We start from the raw sequence: 22,831 nt of genomic DNA, 5'->3' as shown, positions 1-22,831 counted from the left end.
ACGTAACTATGTGTTTTACGTCTTTATTATGGTTTGAACAGAAGGCGTTGTGAATTTTGGGCCAGCTCTGAAGTATGTGATAGTTGGCTACTAAACGAGTAGGAAAAAGTGGGTTTGGTGTCAGTTTGTATCAGTTTGGTGTCAGAATGATATCTAATTGACTGATGGACGGTGACTTGCTGGTGACTCTTGTCCATTTGCAATATGTTTAAACAGTGAGGTACCATCACCAAAGTGACATTCTGAAATCAACCCTAATGAGCTAGGGAGAGGAACCAGAATCACTGCCCAGCCATCCCAAATTCATCGGGCCAGTCAATTTCGCATTCCTGCAGGTTTTTTGAGCATGACAAATTCATGATGGTAAAAGCCCATTGAACCATGTTGCAAATGCACAGTGAATTTGCAAAAGTGAGAAAACATAAACAAATGGTCATAATGAAATCAACAAAGAACCACTATCAATGTCCGGCCATCCTGTGTTCATCAGGCCAGTCAATTTTGCATTTTTGAGAGGTAAAGAAAGAGAGAGAGAGGTAAAGAAAGAGGAAAGAGGGAGAGAGGTAAAGAAAGAGAGAGAGAGTAAAGAAAGAGAGAGAGAGAGGTAAAGAAAGAGAGAGAGAGAGAGAGGTAAAGAAAGAGAGAGAGAAAAGAAAGAGGGAGAGGTAAAGAAAGAGGGAGAGAGGTAAAGAAAGACGGAGAGAGTGAAGAAAGAGAGAGAGAGTAAAGAGAGAGAGGTAAAGAAAGAGAGAGGGGTAAAGAAAGAGAGAGAGAGGTAAAGAAAGAGGAAAGAGAGAGAGAGAGAGTAAAAAAAGAGAGAGTTAAAGAAAGAGGGAGAGGGGTAAAGAAAGAGGGAGAGGGGTAAAGAACAAGGGAGAGGGGTAAAGAAAGAGGGAGAGGGGTAAAGAAAGAGGGAGAGAGGTAAAGAGAGAGAGAGGTAAAGAAAGAGAGAGGTGTAAAGAAAGAGAGAGTTAAAGAAAGAGGGAGAGGGGTAAAAAAAGAGAGAGAGGGGTAAAGAAAGAGAGAGAGGGGTAAAGAAAGAGAGAGAGGGGTAAAGAAAGAGAGAGAGGGGTAAAGAAAGAGGGAGAGGGGTAAAGAAAGAGGGAGAGGGGTAAAGAAAGAGGGAAGAGAGAGAGAGGTAAAGAAAGAGAGAGTGGTAAAGAAAGAGAGAGAGTGGGAAAGAAAGTGGAAAGAGGGAGAGAGGTAAAGAAAGAGAGAGAGAGTAAAGAAAGAGAGAGAGAATAAAGAAAGAGAGAGAGTAAAGAAAGAGAGAGAAAGTAAAGAGAGAGAGTAAAGAAAGAGAGAGAGAAAAGAAAGAGGGAGTGGGGTAAAGAAAGAGAGAGAGAGAGAGGTAAAGAAAGAGAGAGAGAGTAAAAAAAGAGTGGTAAGGAGAGAGAGAGGGGTAAAGAAAGAGAGAGAGGGGTAAAGAAAGACAGAGTGGTAAAGAAAGAGAGAGTGGTAAAGAAAGAGAGAGAGAGAGTAAAGAAAGAGGGAGAGGGGTAACAAATGAGGGAGAGAGTTAAAGAAAGAGAGAGAGGGGTAAAGAAAGAGAGAGAGGGGTAAAGAAAGAGAGAGAGGTGTAAAGAAAGAGAGAGAGGGGTAAAGAAAGAGGAAAGAGGGAGAGAGGTAAAGAAAGAGAGAGTGGTAAAGAAAGAGAGAGAGGGGTAAAGAAAGAGAGAGAGGTGTAAAGAAAGAGAGAGAGGGGTAAAGAAAGAGGAAAGAGGGAGAGAGGTAAAGAAAGAGAGAGTGGTAAAGAAAGAGAGTGGTAAAGAAAGAGAGAGAGAGTAAAGAAAGAGAGAGAGAGGTAAAGAAAAGAGGGAGGGGGTAAAGAAAGAGAGAGAGGGGAAAGAAAGAGAAAGAGAGGGGTAAAGAAAGAGAGAGAGAGAGTAAAGAAAGAGAGAGGGGTAAAGAAAGAGAGAGCAAGGTAAAGAAAGAGAGAGGGGAAAGAAAGAGAGAGGAGGTAAAGAAAGAGGGAGAGAGTAAAGAAAGAGGGAGATATGTAAAGAAAGAGGGAGAGAGTAAAGAAAGAGGGAGAGAGGTAAAGAAAGAGGGAGAGTAAAGAAGGAGAGGGTAAAGAAAGAGGGAGAGAGTAAAGAAAGAGAGAGAGAGAAAAGAAAGAGAGAGAGAAAAGAAAGAGAGAGAAAGTAAAGAGAGAGAGAGTAAAGAAAGAGAGAGAGAAAAGAAAGAGAGCGGGGTAAAGAAAGTGAGAGAGGCAAAGAAAGAGGAAAGAGGGAGAGCGGTAAAGAAAGAGAGAGAGAGGTAAAGAAAGAGAGAGAGAGTAAAGAAAGAGAGAGAGAGTAAAGAAAGAGAGAGAGAGAGTAAAGAAAGAGAGAGAGGGGAAAGAAAGAGGGAGAGGGGTAAAGAAAGAGAGAGCAGGGTAAAGAAAGAGAGAGTGGTAAAGAAAGAGGAAAGAGGGAGAGAGGTAAAGAAAGAGGGAGAGAGTAAAGAAAGAGAGAGAGTAAAGAAAGAGAGAGAGAGTAAAGAAAGAGAGAGAGAGAGAGAGAGGAGTAAAGAAAGAGAGAGAGGGGTAAAGAAAGAGAGAGGTAAAGAAAGAGAGAGCAAGGTAAAGAAAGAGAGAGGGGAAAGAAAGAGAGAGAGAGGTAAAGAAAGAGGGAGAGGGGAAAGAAAGAGGGAGAGGGGTAAAGAAAGAAAGAGAGAGAGGGGTAAAGAAAGAGAGAGAGGGGTAAAGAAAGAGGGAGAGAGTAAAGAAAGAGGGAGATATGTAAAGAAAGAGGGAGAGAGGTAAAGAAAGAGGGAGAGAGGTAAAGAAAGAGAGAGAGAGTAAAGAAAGAGAGAGTAAGTAAAGAGAGAGAGAGTAAAGAAAGAGAGAGAGAGAGTAAAGAAAGAGAGAGAGAGAGTAAAGAAAGAGAGAGAGGGGAAAGAAAGAGGGAGAGGGGTAAAGAAAGAGAGAGCAGGGTAAAGAAAGAGAGAGTGGTAAAGAAACAGAGAGCAAGGTAAAGAAAGAGAGAGAGAGTTAAAGAAAGAGGAAAGAGGGAGAGAGGTAAGAAAGAGGGAGAGGGGTAAAGAAAGAGAGAGAGGGGTAAAGAAAGAGAGAGAGGGGTAAAGAAAGAGAGAGCAAGGTAAAGAAAGAGAGAGAGAGGTAAAGAAAGAGGGAGAGTAAAGAAGGAGAGGGTAAAGAAAGAGGGAGAGAGTAAAGAAAGAGAGAGAGAAAAAGAAAGAGAAAGAGAGAGAGAGTAAAGAAAGAGAGAGAAAGAAAGAAAGAAAGAGAGAGAGAGTAAAGAAAGAGAGAGAGAAAAAAGAAAGAAAGAAAGAGAGAGGTAAAGAAAGTGAGAGAGAGAGAAAGAAAGAGGAAGAGGGAGAGCGGTAAAGAAAGAGAGAGAGAGGTAAAGAAAGAGAGAGGAAAGAAAGAGGAGAGAAAGTAAAGAAAGAGAGAGAGAGAGTAAAGAAAGAGAGAGAGAAGAGAAAAGAAAGAGGGAAAGAAAGAGAGAGAGGAGAAAGAAAGAGAGAGTGGTAAAGAAAGAGGAAAGAGGGAGAGAGGTAAAGAAAGAGGGAGAGAGTAAAGAAAGAAGAGAAGAAAGAGAGAGGGTAAAGAAAGAGAGAGAGAGAAAGAGTAAAGAAAGAGGAGAGGGGTAAAGAAAGAGAGAGAGTAAAGAAAGAGGGAGAGAGTAAAGAAAGAGAGAGAGGAAAAGAAAGAAAGAGAAAGAAAGAGAGGGTAAAGAAAGAAAGAGAGAGAAAAGAAAGAGAGAGAGGGAAAGAAAGAAAAGAGAGAGAGAGGTAAAGAAAGAGAAAGAGAGAGAAAGAAAGAGGGAGAGAGGGTAAAGAAAGAAAGAGAGAGAGGTAAAGAAAGAGAGAGAGGGGTAAAGAAAGAGGGAGAGAGTAAAGAAAGAGAGAGAAAGAAAGAGGGAGAGGGTAAAGAAAGAGAGAGAGAGAGGTAAAGAAAGAGAGAGAGTAAAGAAAGAGAGAGAGGTAAAAGAAAGAAAGAGAAGGAAAGAAAGAGAGAGAGGAAAGAAAGAGAGAGAAAAGAAAGAAAGAGAGAGGGAGAAAGAAAGAGAGAAAGAAAGAAAGAGAGAGGGGTAAAGAAAGAGAGAGAGGGTAAAGAAAGAGAGAGGTAAAGAAAGAGAGAGAGGTAAAGAAAGAGAGAGAAAAGAAAGAGGAAAGAGGGAGAGAGGTAAGAAAGAGGGAGAGGGGTAAAGAAAGAGAGAGAGGGGTAAAGAAAGAGAGAGAGGGGTAAAGAAAGAGAGAGCAAGGTAAAGAAAGAGAGAGAGAGTTAAAGAAAGAGGGAGAGGGGTAAGAGAGAGGGGTAAAGAAAGAGAGAGAGGTAAAGACAGAGGAAAGAGGGAGAGACGTAAAGAAAGAGAAAGAGAGAGAGAGGTAAAGATAAAGAGAGTAAAGAAAGAGAGAGAGTAAAGAAAGAGAGAGAGTAAAGAAAGACAGAGAGAGAAAGGTAAAGAAAGAGAGAGAGGGGTAAAGAAAGAGAGAGAGAGGTAAAGAAAGAGGGAGAGAGTAAAGAAAGAGGGAGAGAGTAAAGAAAGAGGGAGATATGTAAAGAAAGAGGGAGAGAGGTAAAGAAAGAGGGAGAGAGGTAAAGAAAGAGGGAGAGAGGTAAAGAAAGAGGGAGAGAGTAAAGAAAGAGAGAGAAAATAAAGAGAGAGAGAGTAAAGAAAGAGAGAGAGAGTAAAGAAAGAGAGAGAGAGAGTAAAGAAAGAGAGAGAGGGGAAAGAAAGAGGGAGAGGGGTAAAGAAAGAGAGAGCAGGGTAAAGAAAGAGAGAGTGGTAAAGAAAGAGGAAAGAGAGAGAGAGAGTAAAGAAAGAGAGAGTAAAGAAAGAGAGAGAGAGTAAAGAAAGAGAGAGAGTAAAGAAAGAGAGAGTAAAGAAAGAGAGAGAGAGTAAAGAAAGAGAGAGAGTAAAGAAAGAGAGAGAGAGTAAAGAAAGAGAGAGAGGGGTAAAGAAAGAGAGAGGTAAAGAAAGAGGGAGAGAGTAAAGAAAGAGGGAGATATGTAAAGAAAGAGGTAGAGAGGTAAAGAAAGAGGGAGATATGTAAAGAAAGAGGGAGAGAGGTAAAGAAAGAGGGAGATATGTAAAGAAAGAGGGAGAGAGGTAAAGAAAGAGGGAGAGAGGTAAAGAAAGAGGGAGAGAGGTAAAGAAAGAGGGAGAGAGTAAAGAAAGAGGGAGAGAGGTAAAGAAAGAGGGAGAGAGTAAAGAACGAGGGAGAGAGTAAAGAAAGAGGGAGAGAGGAAAAGAAAGAGGGAGAGAGGTAAAGAAAGAGGGAGAGAGGTAAAGAAAGAGGGAGAGGGTAAAGAAAGAGGAAGAGAGGTAAAGAAAGAGGGAGAGAGTAAAGAAAGAGGGAGGGAGTAAAGGAGAGGGTAAAGAAAGAGGAAGAGAGGTAAAGCAAGAGGTAAAGAAAGAGGGAGTGAGTAAAGAAAGAGGGAGAGAGGTAAAGAAAGAGGGAGATGGTAAAGAAAGAGGGAGAGAGGTAAAGAAAGAGGGAGGGTAAAGAAAGAGGGAGAGAGTAAAGCAAGAGGGAGAGTTACAGAAAGAGGGAGAGAGGTAAAGAAAGAGGGAGAGACTAAAAAAAGAGGGAGAGAAGGTAAAAGAGAGCGGGTAAAGAGAGTCGATCAGAATCGCCCATTGGGATGCACAAAGTTTTGATATATGGTCAAAAAAACTACGTTGTAACAGCCCCTTTTACAATATCTCTGAACCAATCTATATGATGTATTACTTTATTGAATATATTTAATTAATGTGAGAGGTGTACCATGTACAGTATAGCAGGACGTGGGACTGAACTTAAGTAACAAATTGTACCTTGTGCAATCATTAAAACATAGAGGAAAACCCACGATCTAACCCAGCAGCAAAACTACCATAGCCCATCTCCTGTCCAATCCACATAGACTGAGCTTAAGCCCATGTGGGTATTACTAAATCCATATTAGGGCAGCCCCTGTATCCCCTGCATACAATATTCTGCATGCCTTACCACTCAAACAGTCAGACCATTAATGATGAAAATACTCTCTAATAATTCTCTAACCATTTGGTTTCAACTAGAACCTTTGTAATACATAAACATAAAACATGAGAGAGAGGATGAGGGGCATTTGGAAAAGATGGGGAATGGTTGACCACTCAACCAAAATCAAACTCTGCACTATCTCTGAAAAGTACTATTGAAGGGTCTTGAAGGGACTCATTGCCGCCCACTGAAGTATTTCCACCAACATGTTCAAGGTAATACACATTATGAAATCATTGCTAAATGAGAGAAAGTGCCCTATTACCATTACGGTTATCAGTGGAGGCGGAATTAGGGTCTGCGCTAGTCTTGCTGACGTGACTCAAGTAGTCAGAGAGGGAGAGCTGACACACTGGTTTGGATAAGAGGACGTTGTAAAAACAGTATTCACACAGAAATGTGCTTCTGAATGTGTTGAGCTTCGATTGGTTCCCTCAAACATTTTTTTTCATTCCTGGGGCACCGAAAATGCTCTAATGCCTCTGGCTGAGACAAGTCATAATTACAGTGTCCATATTAGCACCAGTGTTGTGGTCATTACAAAACAATTGTTATATATTACCCATTACTCGTTACTTCTTTATTACTTTATTTATGACTCCCTGGGAAAAGCAATGAGTTCCACTAATATTACTTTTGTTATATTACTTTTGTTTTAAACCCCAAAACATTGCACATCGTCAGTCAATGTAAACATTGTCAATGTTACCTTATGTAGGCCTATACACCAGTGGATAAGGGCAGGATTTTCTCTACTACATACAAAGCAACTAGCTTGTTCAGCTCTCCCAGGGTTACAGCCTGTCCTCCTGAATGATTGAAATCAAGCCTTGGTTGTTTGGATGAGGTAGACAAGCGTGTTACTTTTGCAAATGCTTCAAGAGATTGGATGTTGTATTTCTAGCAGTGGAGATGTGTTTCTCACCTGGGCACAGTTTACATTTGACAGTTATATTCTTGTCATTTCGTCCCCCTACCAAATCAAAATAAAGGGGGTCAGTGGCGGTTGGTGCCGTTTAAGATGAGGGAGGACAATTATATTTTTTGAGCATGGCCTTATTTCTATTACAACATTCATTCATATCCCATTCACCCAGTTCAATGTAACATTGATAGGTTTAGGCTACAACATGATACAAAAATGTTCACTGTACCCATCATGGGTTGCTACAACCTAGCCTATGAACGTAGGTGCACAGGTCGAGAGAATTTTGAGTAATCAAGGTGACAGACAGTGTTCATATAGCCAATAAACTATTATGGTCCAAACACACCAAGATAGTCGTGAAGAGGGCACGACAATGCCTATTCCCCCCCAGGAGACTGAAAAGATTTGGCATGGGTCCTCAGATCCTCAAAAAGTTCTACAGCTGTACCATCGAGAGCACGGTTTCCTTTGTAGTCCGTAATCATTTGCAAGCCCTGCCACATCCGATGAGCATCAGAGCTTTTTTAGTAGGATTCAATCTTAGTCCTGTATTGACACTTTGTCTGTTTGATGGTTCGTCAGAGGGCATAGAGGGATTACTTATAAATGTCCGGGTTAGAGTCCTGCTCCATGAAAGCACCAGCTCTACCCTTTAGCTCAGTGTGGATGTTGCCTGTAATCCATGGCTTCTTTTTGGAGTAAGTACGTACGGTCACTGTGGGGACGACGTCTTCGATGGACTTATTGATGCGACATACAGTGGTGCTTATCTGAAAAAGACCCACACAACGGAAATAGTGTGGTTGAGAGTCATAGAAAAGTCTCAAAGGACTTTCCATCCTCTGTATATACTCTAGAACAGCCATACTCAACTGGTGGACCGCGGTCTTAATCCAGGGCTCCCGACATAAAAAACTTTTTGTCTGTGGGATTCAGTCAGGTTTTTAACTTAATGCTGCTGAGAGTTGTAATAGTAGAACGCACAATGTACAATTTTGAAATTTGGTAGTGCATGGGCAGTTTTCCTCTCGCAATGTCCTTCACTGACAGACCTTAGAGCTATTCTTAACCTGCGATAAATGTCCAGTTGATTAACTACTGGCCATGTTAGCTAGTTAGCCTAATTTACCCATCTAGCTATCTAAATATTGTAGTTATGGCCAAATTATGTTCCCAGGGGCTTCGATCCCCAAGGGGCATCCATTGATTTTGTTGAGTCACTCAGGTATCAATGCACACATAAGACATGGCAAAATTTGTAAATTTGCAGGAACTTAGCTTTAAAACTGCTCCATTTTCTCTCTGCCCAATGGCAAAATGTGTAGAATTTTAGGAAAATAGCTTTAAAATTGCTTGTTTTTCTCTCTGCCCGATGGCAAAATGTGTAGAATTTTAAGAAATTACCTTTAAATCTGCTCCATTTTGTCTCTGCCCGATGGCAAAATGTGTAGAATTGCATGGAATGAGCTTAAAAACGGCAACGTTTTCTCTCCGCCAACAAAGAGTGGTTGGAACAGTTTGAACAGTTTGGGGTCACATTGGTCGAGGTTTGTTACTATGCCGATAACCTTTGCCATGTAAGAAATATGTGTGACCAGAACTTCTCAAATAGTAGTTGAGTACCCCTGCTCTAGAAGGAAACAGCACTGTGGAAGCGAGCAGTGATAGATACATTCATAACGCACATTTCCTATTGTCTTCCTGTCTGAGAGTATAGTATAGTTCTACCCCTCCACATCCTGTCTGGTTTAAACGTCCTCATATACAATGTCCCTGTATCCAAATTCCATGGGCACGTGACTATCCACGTATGGACACTGTATGAGTAAAGAACTGTGTTCTGATATGGACACCGTATGGAAATACAACTTTCATGGAAGTGTGACTGTCCTAATATGGACACCATATCAGCATACAAATGCCATGGACATGACTGTTCTACTATGGACAACCATATGAGTATACAACTTCCATGGATGGTGAATCTGATATCGACAACATAATACAAAGTCCTTTGAGCCAGGCCCTCAGCAACTCACAGGCAGTGGACCACGGTGCGTCCGTCTCCCCCGTCGTACTGCTCCTGCCACTTGGCCAGACGTCTCACCAGCTGCAAGATGGAACGCTTGGACAGGGGCGTGTCCCGATAGGCCGGCCAGCCGATGAACTGGAAATGCTGCACCAAACGGTAGCCATCCTGGGGCTGCCAAAGAATCATAAATTAATGCCATTATCATCATCATCGTTGTTGTGGTCAACATCATCATCATGGACAACATGCCAGATAGTATCCTCATCATCCTTAGCACAATCATCAACCACTAGCAAGCTAATCTTCCTCCTCATTATAACCATCATTGGTAGATGGACTTCGCCAATTTGAAGGGGGATCAAGTTTACCTCTGTGTCCACTGCAAACATAAACCACTCAGCCACTCAAGTCATTAATGAAATGCTGACGCACTGAGCTCCTCATCAGAAGCACATCTATTCCCAGTGTATTTGGACTCAACTTTCCTTCCCTTAGCCAGAGCAGAGCCAACAAGCCAACGACTGGCAACCACAACAAAGACGATATCTGGCTCCATGCCCAAGCTGGGAACAAGGGAGAGACTCATTTTGTCGTACAGGAGCCGTGTCATGTGCTTCTCGCGGTAGCGATGGAACCATTTCATGGTAAATTGGAGACGCCACCCCTGTGGCTTTTTACACCATCACGGAGCTAAGTGTTGATTAGCTGCCTGGTGAAGCCTGCCGTCTCCGCTGGTTAAAGTGGGGGGCCATGAGAAAGCAAGAGGGAGAGGAGAGAGAAAGGAGTAACCGAGTGCCACAAACACAGGGATTCAAGTGGCAGTGATTTAATGGTGTCTAATGAGTATTAGTGTAAATAAAGCCCCTCCAATGGAACCAGTCTGAACCAGCCATGGTGCTGCCAGGCTTGGCCTGTCTGTTAGTGCCATCCCAATTGGCAGACCCAGGTTCAGATACTATTGGAAATCTTTCACAGGCTTTGAGCATTTTCTTTAGCTTCCTTGGAGTGCCAAATGGATTTGGTTTTCACTTTTGCGACTTCTCTATTTGCTCCATTTTGCCAGGCAAGCTCATTCAAACACAGCTGGAGTATTATAAATGATTTAGAATAGTATCTTAACCCAGGTCTGACATGGGTATGTGGTGTGCATGGCACAAGCAATTAGGTTGACATTTGAAGGAGTCTAACTGACAAGACAGTGTCCTAGCGATATATATAACAGTGTTGTAGGAGTGGAGGCAAGACAAATGTACAGTAGTACATCTGGCATCTGAGCATCTGTTTCTTTTTTATGCTGGTCTGGGACCTATGGGATGTAATACAGTTTGTGACCTATGAGAGAAAACGAACAGAACCATATAAAGTCCTACAGCAATAGATTCTAGTTTCTATGACTGTGATAATAATAAGTCACCTATACAGTGTTCCCTATTCATTTTAAAACCTGGTTTGCCACCATACTTTCTTTATTGTGATACAGACCCTGGCCATGTTACAGATCCTGAAGATGCGATTGATGATGTCTTCATCAATGTCGGCTGAGATGAACTCCACCTGGACAGGGCCGTAGCAGCAGGAGCTCTTCTCGGGCCAGTACTGCATGCAAAGCTAGGGAGAAAAGAGGGAGTTAGCCATAGAAATATAATTATTTCTTCCTGCTTTATACATTTAATATGGCCACCGGTGCACCAATCACAGAAAATATACTTGACTGGGAATGTCCGTTCTAGTAATTCTATTTATATGGTGTGAGCCTTGCTACATCACATGCTGTTGTGGACACTGTTGTTGAAATAGAGTATTCTACCCATTGGAAAGTACTGAAAACATTAAATAAACTACACATTGCTTTGGCCATTTGAACAAAGCCATCTCCAACTCACCATTATTGACTTCAAATGCAAGGTCATAGAAGTACGAGAAAAGAAAAACATTGCTAACATGCTGGGTGGAATCATGCTGGGTGGAATCAATGCACACACAGCAAAAGCCTTGACCATATTAGCCTCTGCACGGTACACCTACAGCTAAGGGCCATGATGGGCTATCCTCCAGTCTAGTACTTTTGAAAGGCTCCAACCTCTTAAAATGAGTTCACCCTCACGTCAATAGGCCTTTGCTGGGCTTCAATCTAGGTGTCTGTCTGAGGGTTCTGGCAGCTATGTCGGATAGTTAAACCCCTGGCGGAGAAAGGAGTAGCTTATCCTGCCCTATAAAACTGTATGTGTGAGACCCGGAGGAGGAGATGACAATGGAGGAATAGAGAGATAGATGGAGATGAACAGAGAACAATAGAACATGTGTAAGACCCCCACGGCAGACCGATAGTCAAAGAGATAAGCAAAGTCACTGTGTGTGTATGTGTCTACGTGTGTGCATGCATATGTTTACATGCACATATATGTGTGTGCGCACATGCCTGTGTGTATGCGAACCCAGAGGGTGAACAATACACACCTGCGCTGCATCCATCTCGTTGAGCATGACTATCGAGGAGCAGTTGTAGTCGAAGACCAGCCTCCAGAAGTCGGCGGCCGTGTTGGGCAGCGGGTGCTGGGTTACGATGAAGGCTGCTGGCTGTTTATGGCTCTGTAAAAAAAAAAATCAATAACACAGCACTTCAGCCCTCAGTAGAGAAGGTGAGAGACAGAGAGAGAAAGAGAGAGGGACTCCAATGCCTGATCAACTCGTGGCAAAGGACAAAGAGCCAAACCAGGTGGACTCCCACGGACAGTGTTAACCTTGCGCCGTAATGCATTGACAAGAGAAATCCAGCTACAGATCATTATGCTGCTGCCAGGCAGGCCGGGTCTGGGAAAGGCACCGCTGGCTTTATTTAGCTCCACCTCTGTACTTGTTATTGTCTGCCGTTGTTGTCTTACCAGCTCTGTGTAGCTTATCTGTATCTATGTCAGTAGAGGCTCCTCAGAGGAGGAAGGGTAGGACCATCCTCCTCGCAAATTTCTTTTTTTTTATAGAAACATTTCAACAAATTATCCTTTTTAGATAAAACTATACTAAATATATTCACATGACACCAAATAATTTACTAAAACACTCTGTTTTGCAATGAAGTAGCCTCTGCAGAACTCTGTAGAGTAGCACCATGGCGTAACTTCTGTCCTCCTCTGGGTACATTGACTTCAATACAAACCTAGGAGGCTCATGGTTCTCACCCCCTTCCATAGACTTACACAGTAATTATGACAACTTCCGGAGGATGTCCTTCAACCTATCAGAGCTCTTGTAGCATGAACTGACAAGTTGTTCACTCAATAAAAGGATTAGACAATGAATCTATTACTGAAAGCATAAGCTAGAGCTAGCTAGCACTGCAGTGCATAGAATGTGGTGAGTAGAAAACATTGAACAGTGAACAAATGTATTTCTTCCAAAATTATTAAGAAGCAAGAGAGAGAGAGAACTAGCCATATTTTGTTGTATATTTAATGAAAAAAATAATCATCCTCCCTCATCTTAAATGACACTGATCTGTGTGTATAGATCTGCTATGAGAGTCATCATGTATCAAAGTGCTATGGCTTAATGGTGTGTTGGATAATGATTAGTTGTTAAATGATGTTGTTTGTTAACTTTTATATTGCTGTTGCACTATGACATTTAATTGTTAAACCCAATTTCTGCCTCTGCATATCCCCACAACAAATGCAATAAACATAAAATCCCTATACTAAGTCATAACACAACAGTACGAAAGCATATCTCAAACTAACTGATCTGTGTTTGCCAGTTTGGATGACATCTTCAGCCAAGCTAAAGCCAATGGTTAAACCCTACTTGGGTGTCTGCAAATAGTATTTTAAATCTTTGAGTGTTTGTTTGAGTCTGGCTATAGAGTGCCAGATTGGCAGGATTTGCACCTTGGGACAATTCCAGTGGTTGAGAGACAGAGAGAGCAAGAGAGAGATTAACTTACATCCATGAGGGCAGCGTTGATGTAGTTACTGGACTCTCCATCAACAGAGATGAGGAAAGGCAGGCAGCGATCCACAGACAGGACGTCCATGCTGCGGTTCTTGTCGTGGTTCCGGGGGAGCAGTCCCACGCTACAGTCTTCAGGCCGAACCCGGGGAGTCACGATGTTCAGAGTCTGGGAGAGCGAACACGTTATTTTTACAATTATTTATCAGGTCTTAACATGTTTTTTTTTTAAAGAAACCTACATGGTCTTAACAAGACTTGCTGACTATTTTCATCTTCGACACGTGACGTTTTTGTAACCTACTGGGTATTTACCTTCCAACCCGAGATGTTCGCAATACTATAATACAATATTCGTCTAAGCTAAAGCATATAGGCATTACATTAGTCTCTGGGAACTAACACAAGTATTCAGGTCTCAGGCAAGGTTTCTCCCTCCGCTAGCGTTATTCTCCAAACCACCTCCTCTGCAACACTCACAATGACATAGCCCTGAATCAACTGCCCAGACTAGTAGTGGAGAACGAATTGGTGAGTAAATAAACCCACGAAAATAAATAATCTGCCCCTATTTTCTTTGATTTCCATATTCCAACATAACAGCATTACTGGTAGTCATCAGTGCCTTCAACAAGTGCAAATACTTCACTGAAGCGAAGGCTGCAGATGACTTATGTATGAGGGAGAATGAGGGATATTGAGATTGGGAGTGCGATAGAGAGATACGCATCATACATTATGAGACAGATTACAGATCTGAGACCTGTGCTTGATACAGTGATGGGATATTAATCTCAGAGAGAATACGGAGCACAGGTGCTTAGCTGCCGAGTTCATGCTGCCTCCTAACGGTAGCTACAAAGCCTTGTTCTTGGAGAAGGCAATTGTCACCCATCTTAGGGGGAAAAGGCAAATGTCATACCTCTTAAGAGGAAAACAGACAGACAGACAGACAGACAGACAGACAGACAGACAGACAGACAGACAGACAGACAGACAGACAGACAGACAGACAGACAGAACAAACCTGAAACTCGTCCTTAATTTGGCTAGAGTTGGTCTGTGGGTCCAGTCTGATAATGTTGTAGTATATGGCTCTGAATTCACAGACTGGGATGGCTGTGTTTCCACACAAGCAGGCTTCCAGGATGGCATCGTGGACAAAGACATACTGCTCCTGGGGTAGGACACAATACATAACATGAGATGACGTAAAATGAGATGACAAAATGGGGCGGCAGCGTAGCCTAGTGGTTAGAGCGTTGGACTAGTAACCAGAAGGTTGTGAGTTCAAACCCCCGAGCTGACAAGGTACAAATCTGTTGTTCTGCCCCTGAACAGGCAGTTAACCCACTGTTCATAAGAATGTGTTCTTAACTGACTTGCCTGGTTAAATAAAGGTTAAAAAAAAGATTTAAAAAAAAGAGGTTAATGTATTTCTACCCTTCAGGTCAACATCAACACACAAAAGGACACTTTATTTACAGCACTTCAACAACTAGTTGGACCCTATTCACTAGACTCAATCCACATGTACTGTTGAAATGTTTCGAGAACAGAGCAGAACATACAGGTAACGAGTCCAACTCTGACTGCTTGTACACTGATATACAAAACCATAATTAGTTGTCGGCAACACTTTACATTAAGTTGCCACTATTACTATGCAACTACACATTAATAACTATAGTACAAACATAGTAGTTATAGGTAGTGGTATTAGTAAGAACACAGTTGGATGACTGAGTAATTTACACATCCACTTTTTGAAGGTTATTCCACATATGTAATTACTGATGTTACACATTTTATTGTTACACTATGTAACTAATGTTTTGTAATGACATGTTTGATAGTCACCTGTGAATTACCATGTTAATAACTCAAGCCAAAATCTGACATAGTTACATGTAACTAACTACATGGTGCCATTACCATCAAATCCACCAGTAATACCAGGGTTGCTCTGATGATGTAAATAGGCTAGGACCCTGTAAACACACCTTGTGATTAACTACTGGTTATTTTAGATGAGTTCATTTCTGTGTTATTACCTGGCTCAAAGGGTATACTGAATCAAGTGTCAAGTAAGAACAATGTAGGATATACTTAATTAAGCGGTAAGGCCCGGGGGGGTTGTGGTACGGTGCCTTCGGAAAGTATTCAGACCCCTTGACTTTTTTCACATTTTGTTACGTTACAGCCTTATTCTAAAATATATTAAATACATAAAAAAACTCAGGAATCTACACACAATACACCACAATGACAAAGCAAAAACAGGTTTCTTTCTGAAAATGTATTAAAAATAAAAACCAGAGATACCTTATTTACATAAGTATTCCTTTGTTACGAGATTCATCCCGTTTCAAATTATCATCCTTGAGCTGTTTCTACAACTTGATTGGAGTCTACCTGTGGTAAATTCAATTGATTGGACATGATTTGGAAAGGCACCTGTCTATATAAGGTCCCACATTTGACAATGCATGTCAGAGCAAAAACCAAGCCATGAGGTCGAAGGAATTGACCGTAGAGCTCGGAGACAGCATCGTGTCGAGGCACATATCTGGGGAAGGGTACCTAAAAAATGTATGCAGCATTTAAGGTCCCCAAGAACACAGTGGGCTCCACTGTGTCTTAAATGGACCAAGACTCTTCCTAGAGCTGGCCGCCTGGCCAAACGGAGCAATTGGGGGAGAAGGGCCTCAGTCAGATAGGTGACCAAATACAAGATGGTCACTCTGACAGAGCTCTGGAGTTCCTCTATGTAGATGGGAGAACCTTCCAGAAGGACAACCATCTCTGCAGCACTCCACAATCAGGCCTTTATGGTAGAGTGGCAAGACGGAAGCCACTCCTCAGTAAAAGGCACATGACAGCCCGCTTGTAGTTTGCAAAAATGCACCTAAAGATTTACAGAAAATGAGAAAAAAGATTCTCTGGTCTGATGAAACCAAGACTGAATTCTTTGGCCTGAATGCCAAGCATAACATCTGGAGGAAACCTGGCACCATCCCTAAGGTGAAGCATGGTAGTGGCAGCATCATGCTGTGGGGATGTTTTGCAGCAGCAGAGACTGGGAGACTAGTCAGGATTGAGGGAAAGATGAACAGAGAAAAGTACAGAGAGATCCTTGATAAAAACCTGCTTCAGGGTGCTCAGGACCTCAGACTGGGGTGAAGGTTCAGCTTCCAAAAGGAAACAACCCTGAGCACACAGCCAAGACAACGCAGGAGTGGCTTCGGGACAAGTCTGAATGTCCTTGAGTGGCCCAGCCAGAGCCCGGACTTGAACCCAATCTAACACCTCTGTAGAAACTTGAAAATAGCTGTGCAGCAACCCTTCCCATCCAACCTGACAGAGCTTGAGATCATCTGCAGAGAAGAATGGGAGAAACTCCCCAAGCTTGTAGAGTCATACCCAAGAAGAATCAATGCTGTAATCGCTGCCAAGTGCGCTTCAACAACGTACTGTTTTAACTTTGTCATTTTGGGTAGTCGTGTGTAGATTGATGAAGATTGTCGTGTGTAGATTGCCTTGATCTAAAAAATTGGAATAAGGCTGTAATGTAACAAAACGGCCCAGGAGTGGGAAGGTGAACGGAAAGGCTCTGGAGCAACGAACCGCCCTTGCTGTCTCTGCCTGGCCAGTTCCCCTCTTCCCACTGGGATTCTCTGCCTCTAACCCTATTACAGGGGCTGAGTCACTGGCTTACTGGGGCTCTCTCATGCCGTCCCTGGAAGGGGTGCGTCACCTGAGTGGGTTGATTCACTGATGTGGTCATCCTGTCTGGGTTGGCGCCCCCTTGGGTTGTGCCATGGCGGAGATCTTTGTGGGCTATACTCAGCCTTGTCTCAGGATGGTAAGTTGGTGGTTGAAGATATCCCTCTAGTGGTGTGGGGGCTGTGCTTTGGCAAAGTGGGTGGGGTTATATCCTTCCTGTTTGGCCCTGTCTGGGGGTGTCCTCGGATGGGGCCACAGTGTCTCCTGACCCCTCCTGTCTCAGCCTCCAGTATTTATGCTGCAGTAGTTAATGTGTCGGGGGGCTGGGGTCAGTTTGTTATATCTGGAGTACCTCTCCTGTCCTATTCGGTGTCCTGTGTGAATCTAAGTGTGCGTTCTCTAATTCTCTCTTTCTCTCTCTCTCTCTCGGAGGACCTGAGCCCTAGGACCATGCCCCAGGACTACCTGACATGATGACTCCTTGCTGTCCCCAGTCCACCTGGCCGTGCTGCTGCTCCAGTTTCAACTGTACTGCCTTATTATTATTCGACCATGCTGGTCATTTATGAACATTTGAACATCTTGGCCATGTTCTGTTATAATCTCCACCCGGCACAGCCAGAAGAGGACTGGCCACCCCACATATGCTCTCTCTAATTCTCTCTTTCTTTCTCTCTCTCGGAGGACCTGAGCCCTAGGACCATGCCCCAGGACTACCTGACATGATGACTCCTTGCTGTCCCCAGTCCACCTGACCGTGCTGCTGCTCCAGTTTCAACTGTTCTGCCTTATTATTATACGACCATGCTGGTCATTTATGAACATTTTAACATCTTGGCCATGTTCTGTTATAATCTCCACCCGGCACAGCCAGAAGAGGACTGGCCACCCCACATAGCCTGGTTCCTCTCTAGGTTTCTTCCTAGGTTTTGGCCTTTCTAGGGAAACCGTGCTTCTACACCTGCATTGCTTGCTGTTTGGGGTTTTAGGCTGGGTTTCTGTACAGCACTTTGAGATATCAGCTGATGTACGAAGGACTATATAAATAAATTTGATTGTACATATAAAACACAGGGAAATCATATTTTTAACTGCACTGGGCCTTTAAGCCAGGTCATAGAAATAAACTAATTGAAAATGACTGGTAGTTAATGACAGGGTGTGCCTTGTGACAATTATTGTACCAGGTCCTAGCCTATTTATCAACCCTGATTTTACATGTGGATTTGATGGTATTGGCACCTTGTTGGTGCATGTAACAAGGTCAGATTTCGTTTGAAATTATTAAAACCATGAGCCTCCTAGGTTTTGTATTGAAGTCAATGTACACAGCGGAAAGAAAATAGCTGTCCTCGGGCTACACCGTGGTGCTACCCCAGAGAGTGTGGTTACTGAAGACCTTCATTGCAAAACAGTGTGTTTGAATCAGTTATTTGATGACGTGAATATATGTATTATAGTTTAATCTAAAAAGGATATATTTTTTTAATGTTTCACAATTTGTATTTTTATGAAATTCACAGAGTAGGATGGTATTCCCCTTCCTTCTCTGAGGAGCCACCATTGATATATGTTAACTGTTCACAGGAGAGGCATTTTTTTCATCAAAATGCATTTTGTTTTGCAGAAAGTCCTTCTGGAATATGTGAAGTTTCATGTGCCTTAATAACAAACTTGTATTGCATCTGTAAATACAAAAACATTTGTTCAATTACGAGCCTAGTTGGTTTAGCCACGGAAAAAGTCAGGAACCTTCCCGCTAGCCATGATTGGCTGAGATAATGGATGTTATGGACATGGCGGGAAAAGAGTTTGGATTGGTCTGCCAGGTAGCATGCTTCCTACTACAATGTGAGCTGCTCAGTATGCGTTGATAATCCTTTCTACCGCGTCTTTTTACAAATATATGACGTTAGCCATTGAGAACTTAAAAAGCCGTGCTACTTTTCTCAACAACATGGATGCCCTAAATTTAGCAGATGCTATTGACAGATCAGTTGGAAGAAGTTGTGATGTGCTACTTTTCATACATGCCACAGTCAGTGTGAGCCGGAATGACTTGACACGACCCTGGCCAAGTCTGCCGTGAAGAAGCATTCATCCATGTATACAGGTAAGAGTCTAGCTACATTTCAGATATTATACATGTTTTTAATTTTGTCAAAAAGTCATTTTCATTGCAAGTTAAAGCGTACTGTTGGCTAGCTAGCGGATGTTAGCATGCTGTCTCGCTAGCTAGCGTTATGTGTATGATCTCTGTAGTAATATTATGCAACTCAGAAATTAATTTGCATTGCTAGTTATAGCCTAATGTTAGCTAGCAAGATAACGTTGAACCTAGTTGGTTAGCTTTAGCTACCTGCAGATTCATACTACAGCTATGACAATCAGTTTGTATTGGTGGTAGTATGAGTTGGTATTACGTCAGTTCATTGTTTAGCTAGCTAGCTAGCTATCAAATTAGCCAGGTGTGTCTGGGGGTGATTACGGCTATCTATTGTATTTCATGAATATGTGTACATATCTAGAAAATAGTGACCCATCCACTTAGCTAGTTGTGGCTGGGGATGGATATAACATTTTTACCACACATTTTTCGGGTAAGTGTCATCTAATAATTATAAAACATTTATAATCTGGACACGTTCTGTTTTTATTGTTTATTTCTACAATGCAAATAACCACTTCACTGTATGATTTACACCTTCTGTATCCTGTGCATGAAACAAATAAACTTAGATTGTATTTGATATGGTGTGTGTTTTGCCAGAGAAGGTAATGTGGAGGTTGCTGTTGTATTACCGTTATTTAAGGGTGACTGCAAAACTCCCACGGTCATAACCCAAACTTAGCAAACACACTTGCAAACTCATTCACAGAATAAAAATGTGTGCGAACTAAGTTATCTATTATTCAGCATGTATTTAATATTAATAGGATCATTGGGATGGAAGATGCATGACTGAGAACTCTCCAGAGGTAGCTAGGCTCGCCTGACTTGGGAAATATATCTGAGGAGACACCACACACATTTGATCAGTAGTGATGTCACGCGTGCTGATGGTTTGTACGAATGGTTGCAAGTCGCAGAGTCGTTGAGAGTATACAATGTATATCAGTCTAGTAGGTACACATAAGTTAATGAAACAGTAGTAGTTATGGAGAATACTGATGCATATTTACTAGTAGCCCTTTTGTCATTCTCACTATTGACATTGAAGTAGCACTCAGAGTATTTGAGGGGAGTAGTTTGAGAAAACTGAGAATGACAGAATTGTTCATCTTTATAAAATAATGAGTACTTAGTTTGGACGCAAGGTGATTTGTAGATCAGTGATTCTGTTTGGCCCGACTGCAATGTAGTTGATCTCAAACACACACACATTATCTCACAGGTATTGTTTCTCCACTAAGAACCACTGTTTCATCACTGACTGCATGATCCACTGGAAAATGTAACCCTAATAGCCTGGAATGGCCTGTCTGGCAGATAAGGCCCAGGCTTATAGACCATAGAAATAGAATCTGGTTTCAAGGTCTGGGGATAACATTTCTATGCTTTAGACTCTCCCTGCATATGACTCACTTTACATGATCATGTCTAAGCTTCACAATATCCTATTTCTATGCTTTACAGTGTCCCTCCATAGGACTCACTTTAAAATATGCCTGCTGACAATTTCACACAGAACAACTAACTGTGGGCAGTGGGTTACGGCATAGGATCAGTCTGGTGATTGTCTGGGAAAGACTAGCCATAGCAGACTACTGTTTGAGCCTTTTTAACCCTTTACCATGGCGATGGAAAATGCTACGCTAACAGACTTGCTGTGACTTTGAACGTTGGTTGCACTCCCTTTACACTTGTTATGAGGATGTCTAATGCTAACTGTGTAACTGCTTGTAACTACTATCAGTACCATTGAACAAAATAACATGTGAATGGCTAATGATAACCTAAAAATACCATATTAACGCTAGGTATAAGGATGGCTAATGCTATGCTATTTGGCTAACTGCACTTTTAAACACTGTACCATTTTTTTATGTACCATTATGCGGCATTATGTATCATTACTTCCTTTGCAGGGCACTGTAATGACTAATGCTTCAACTATGATAGAGTACTGTCCTCTTCTTTACCCACTATCCACACACAAGCTACTCAGTACATTTCTTCACCAACCTCGGTTTGCACCATGTTAACCCTTTGTGAGCGCAGTTCGCGGATGCAGTTGAAGATGTCCACCACACCCTCGTTCTCGGCCATATCCAGCATAATGTCCACAGCTATGAAACAGCCTGTCCTTCCAGCCCCGGCACTGGAGAGAGAGAGAGAGGGGAGAGAGAGAGAGAGAGAGAGAGAGAGAGAGAGAGAAACTATTTCTCAAATGACTGCCTCACATGGTTCACCAACTATTTCTCAGATAGAGTTCAGTGTGTCAAATCGGAGGGCCTGTTGTCCGGACCTCTGGCAGTCGCTGTGTTGGTACCAGAGGGTTACATTCTCGGGCCGACTATTTTCTCTGTATATATCAATGATGTTGCTCTTGCTGCGGGTGATACATCTGGCCATTCTTTGGACACTGTTAAAGCTTCAATGCCATACAACACTCATTCCGTGGCCTCCAACTGCTCTTAAATACAAGTAAAACTAAATACATGCTCTTCAACTGATTGCTGCCCGCACATGCCTGCCCGACTAGCATCACTACTCTGGACGGTTCTGACTTTGAATATGTGGAGAACTACAAATAACTAGGTGTCTGGCTAGACTGTAAACTCTCCTTCCAGACTCATATTAAACATCTCCAATCCAAAATTAAATCTAGGATCGGTTTCCTATTTCACAACAAAGCATTCTTCACTCATGCTGCCAAATTAGATGCAGTCTATCACAGTTCCATCCATTTTGTCACCAAAGCCCCATATACCACCCACCACTGCAACCTGTATGCTCTCGTCGGCTGGCACTCTGGCTATTCGTCGCCAGACCCACTGGCTCCAGGTCATCTATAAGTCCTTGATAGGTAAAGCTCCGCCTTATCTCAGCTCACTGGTCACCATAACAACACCCACCCGTAGCACGTGCTCCAGCAGGAATATCTCACTGGTCATCCCCAAAGCCAATACCTGCTTTAGCTGCCTTTCCTTCCAGTTCTCTACTGCCAATGACTGGAACGAATTGCAAAAATCGTTGAAGTTGGAGACTTATATCTCCCTCACTAACTTTAAGCATCAGCTATCTGAGCAGCTTACTGATCGCTGCAGCTGTACACAGCCCATCTGTAAATAGCCCATCCAACTACCTACCTCATCCCCATATTGCTTTCATTTACTTTTCTGCTCTTTTGCACACCAGTATTTCTACTTGCACATCATCATCTGCACATCTACCACTCCAGTGTTAATCTGCTAAATTGTAATTACTTTGCTACTATGGCCTATTTATTGCCTTACCTCCTTACGCCATTTGCACACACTGTATATAGACTTTTTCTATTGTGTTATTGACTGTATGTTTGTTTATTCCATGTGGAACTCTGTGTTGTTGTTTGTGTCACACTGCTTTGCTTTATCTTGGCCAGGTCGCAGTTGTAAATGAGAACTTGTTCTCAACTGGCCTACCTGGTTAAATAAAGGTGAAATATACAGTATGTATATTTTAAATGTAATCAATGTCTCCAGTAAGGCCTTGTCTTTACAGTACACTCTTCAATTTTTTGTTTGTTATCTAGAACCTAAAAGGGTTCTTTGGCTCTCCCCATTGGAGAACCCTTTGAAGAGCCCTTTTTCGTACCAGGTAGAACCCTTTTATGTTCCATTAAGAATCCTTTCTACAGAGGGTTCTACATGGAACCCAAAAGGGTTCAACCTGGAACCAAAAAGGGTTCTACCTGGAACAAGAGAACAAAGGGTTCTCCTATGGGGACAGCCAAAGAACCCTTTTGGAGTGTGCAGTTCCTAATCTATCCTCTGTAATTGACCTGCCACAGTTAGCGGCGGCGGCGACACATGAAGACACATGCCCTATGATAAACATATGTTGAACCGCGCTGCGCTCCCACAGTTAGCCAAAAGAGGCAGGACTGCCTTATGGTGCTGACAAACAGTGCACTCCATCAGCCCCTGCGAGTGACAGGTAGGGGTTAGAGCTATTTCCCCCTTACCCCGGTGTTAGGAGTTAAGGAAACACACCCAGCAGAACGGGCTGTGAGGGAGGG

The 22,831-nt window shown here is 42.5% G+C and overlaps 1 protein-coding gene across 1 annotated transcript in view; it reads right to left on the bottom strand.

The window, feature by feature from the left end:
• The window catches only part of LOC112254117 (receptor-type tyrosine-protein phosphatase T), a 491,368-nt gene that overhangs the window by 10,178 nt on the left and 458,359 nt on the right, over positions 1–22,831 (bottom strand). The window contains exons 26-31 of the mRNA XM_024426355.2: positions 20,794–20,929; positions 13,909–14,058; positions 12,877–13,050; positions 11,397–11,528; positions 10,422–10,547; positions 8,947–9,110 (exon numbers count right to left, since the gene is read on the bottom strand). Of these exons, the coding sequence (XP_024282123.1) occupies positions 8,947–9,110; positions 10,422–10,547; positions 11,397–11,528; positions 12,877–13,050; positions 13,909–14,058; positions 20,794–20,929 (882 nt within the window). The remainder of the gene's footprint in view (positions 1–8,946; positions 9,111–10,421; positions 10,548–11,396; positions 11,529–12,876; positions 13,051–13,908; positions 14,059–20,793; positions 20,930–22,831) is intronic.

The sequence above is a fragment of the Oncorhynchus tshawytscha genome, linkage group LG07, assembly GCF_018296145.1.
Source record: "Oncorhynchus tshawytscha isolate Ot180627B linkage group LG07, Otsh_v2.0, whole genome shotgun sequence".
In the NCBI taxonomy this organism is placed as follows: Eukaryota; Metazoa; Chordata; class Actinopteri; order Salmoniformes; family Salmonidae; genus Oncorhynchus; species Oncorhynchus tshawytscha.
The sequence above is the reverse complement of the archived record's forward strand: the minus strand, read 5'-3'. Positions and strand labels throughout refer to the sequence as shown.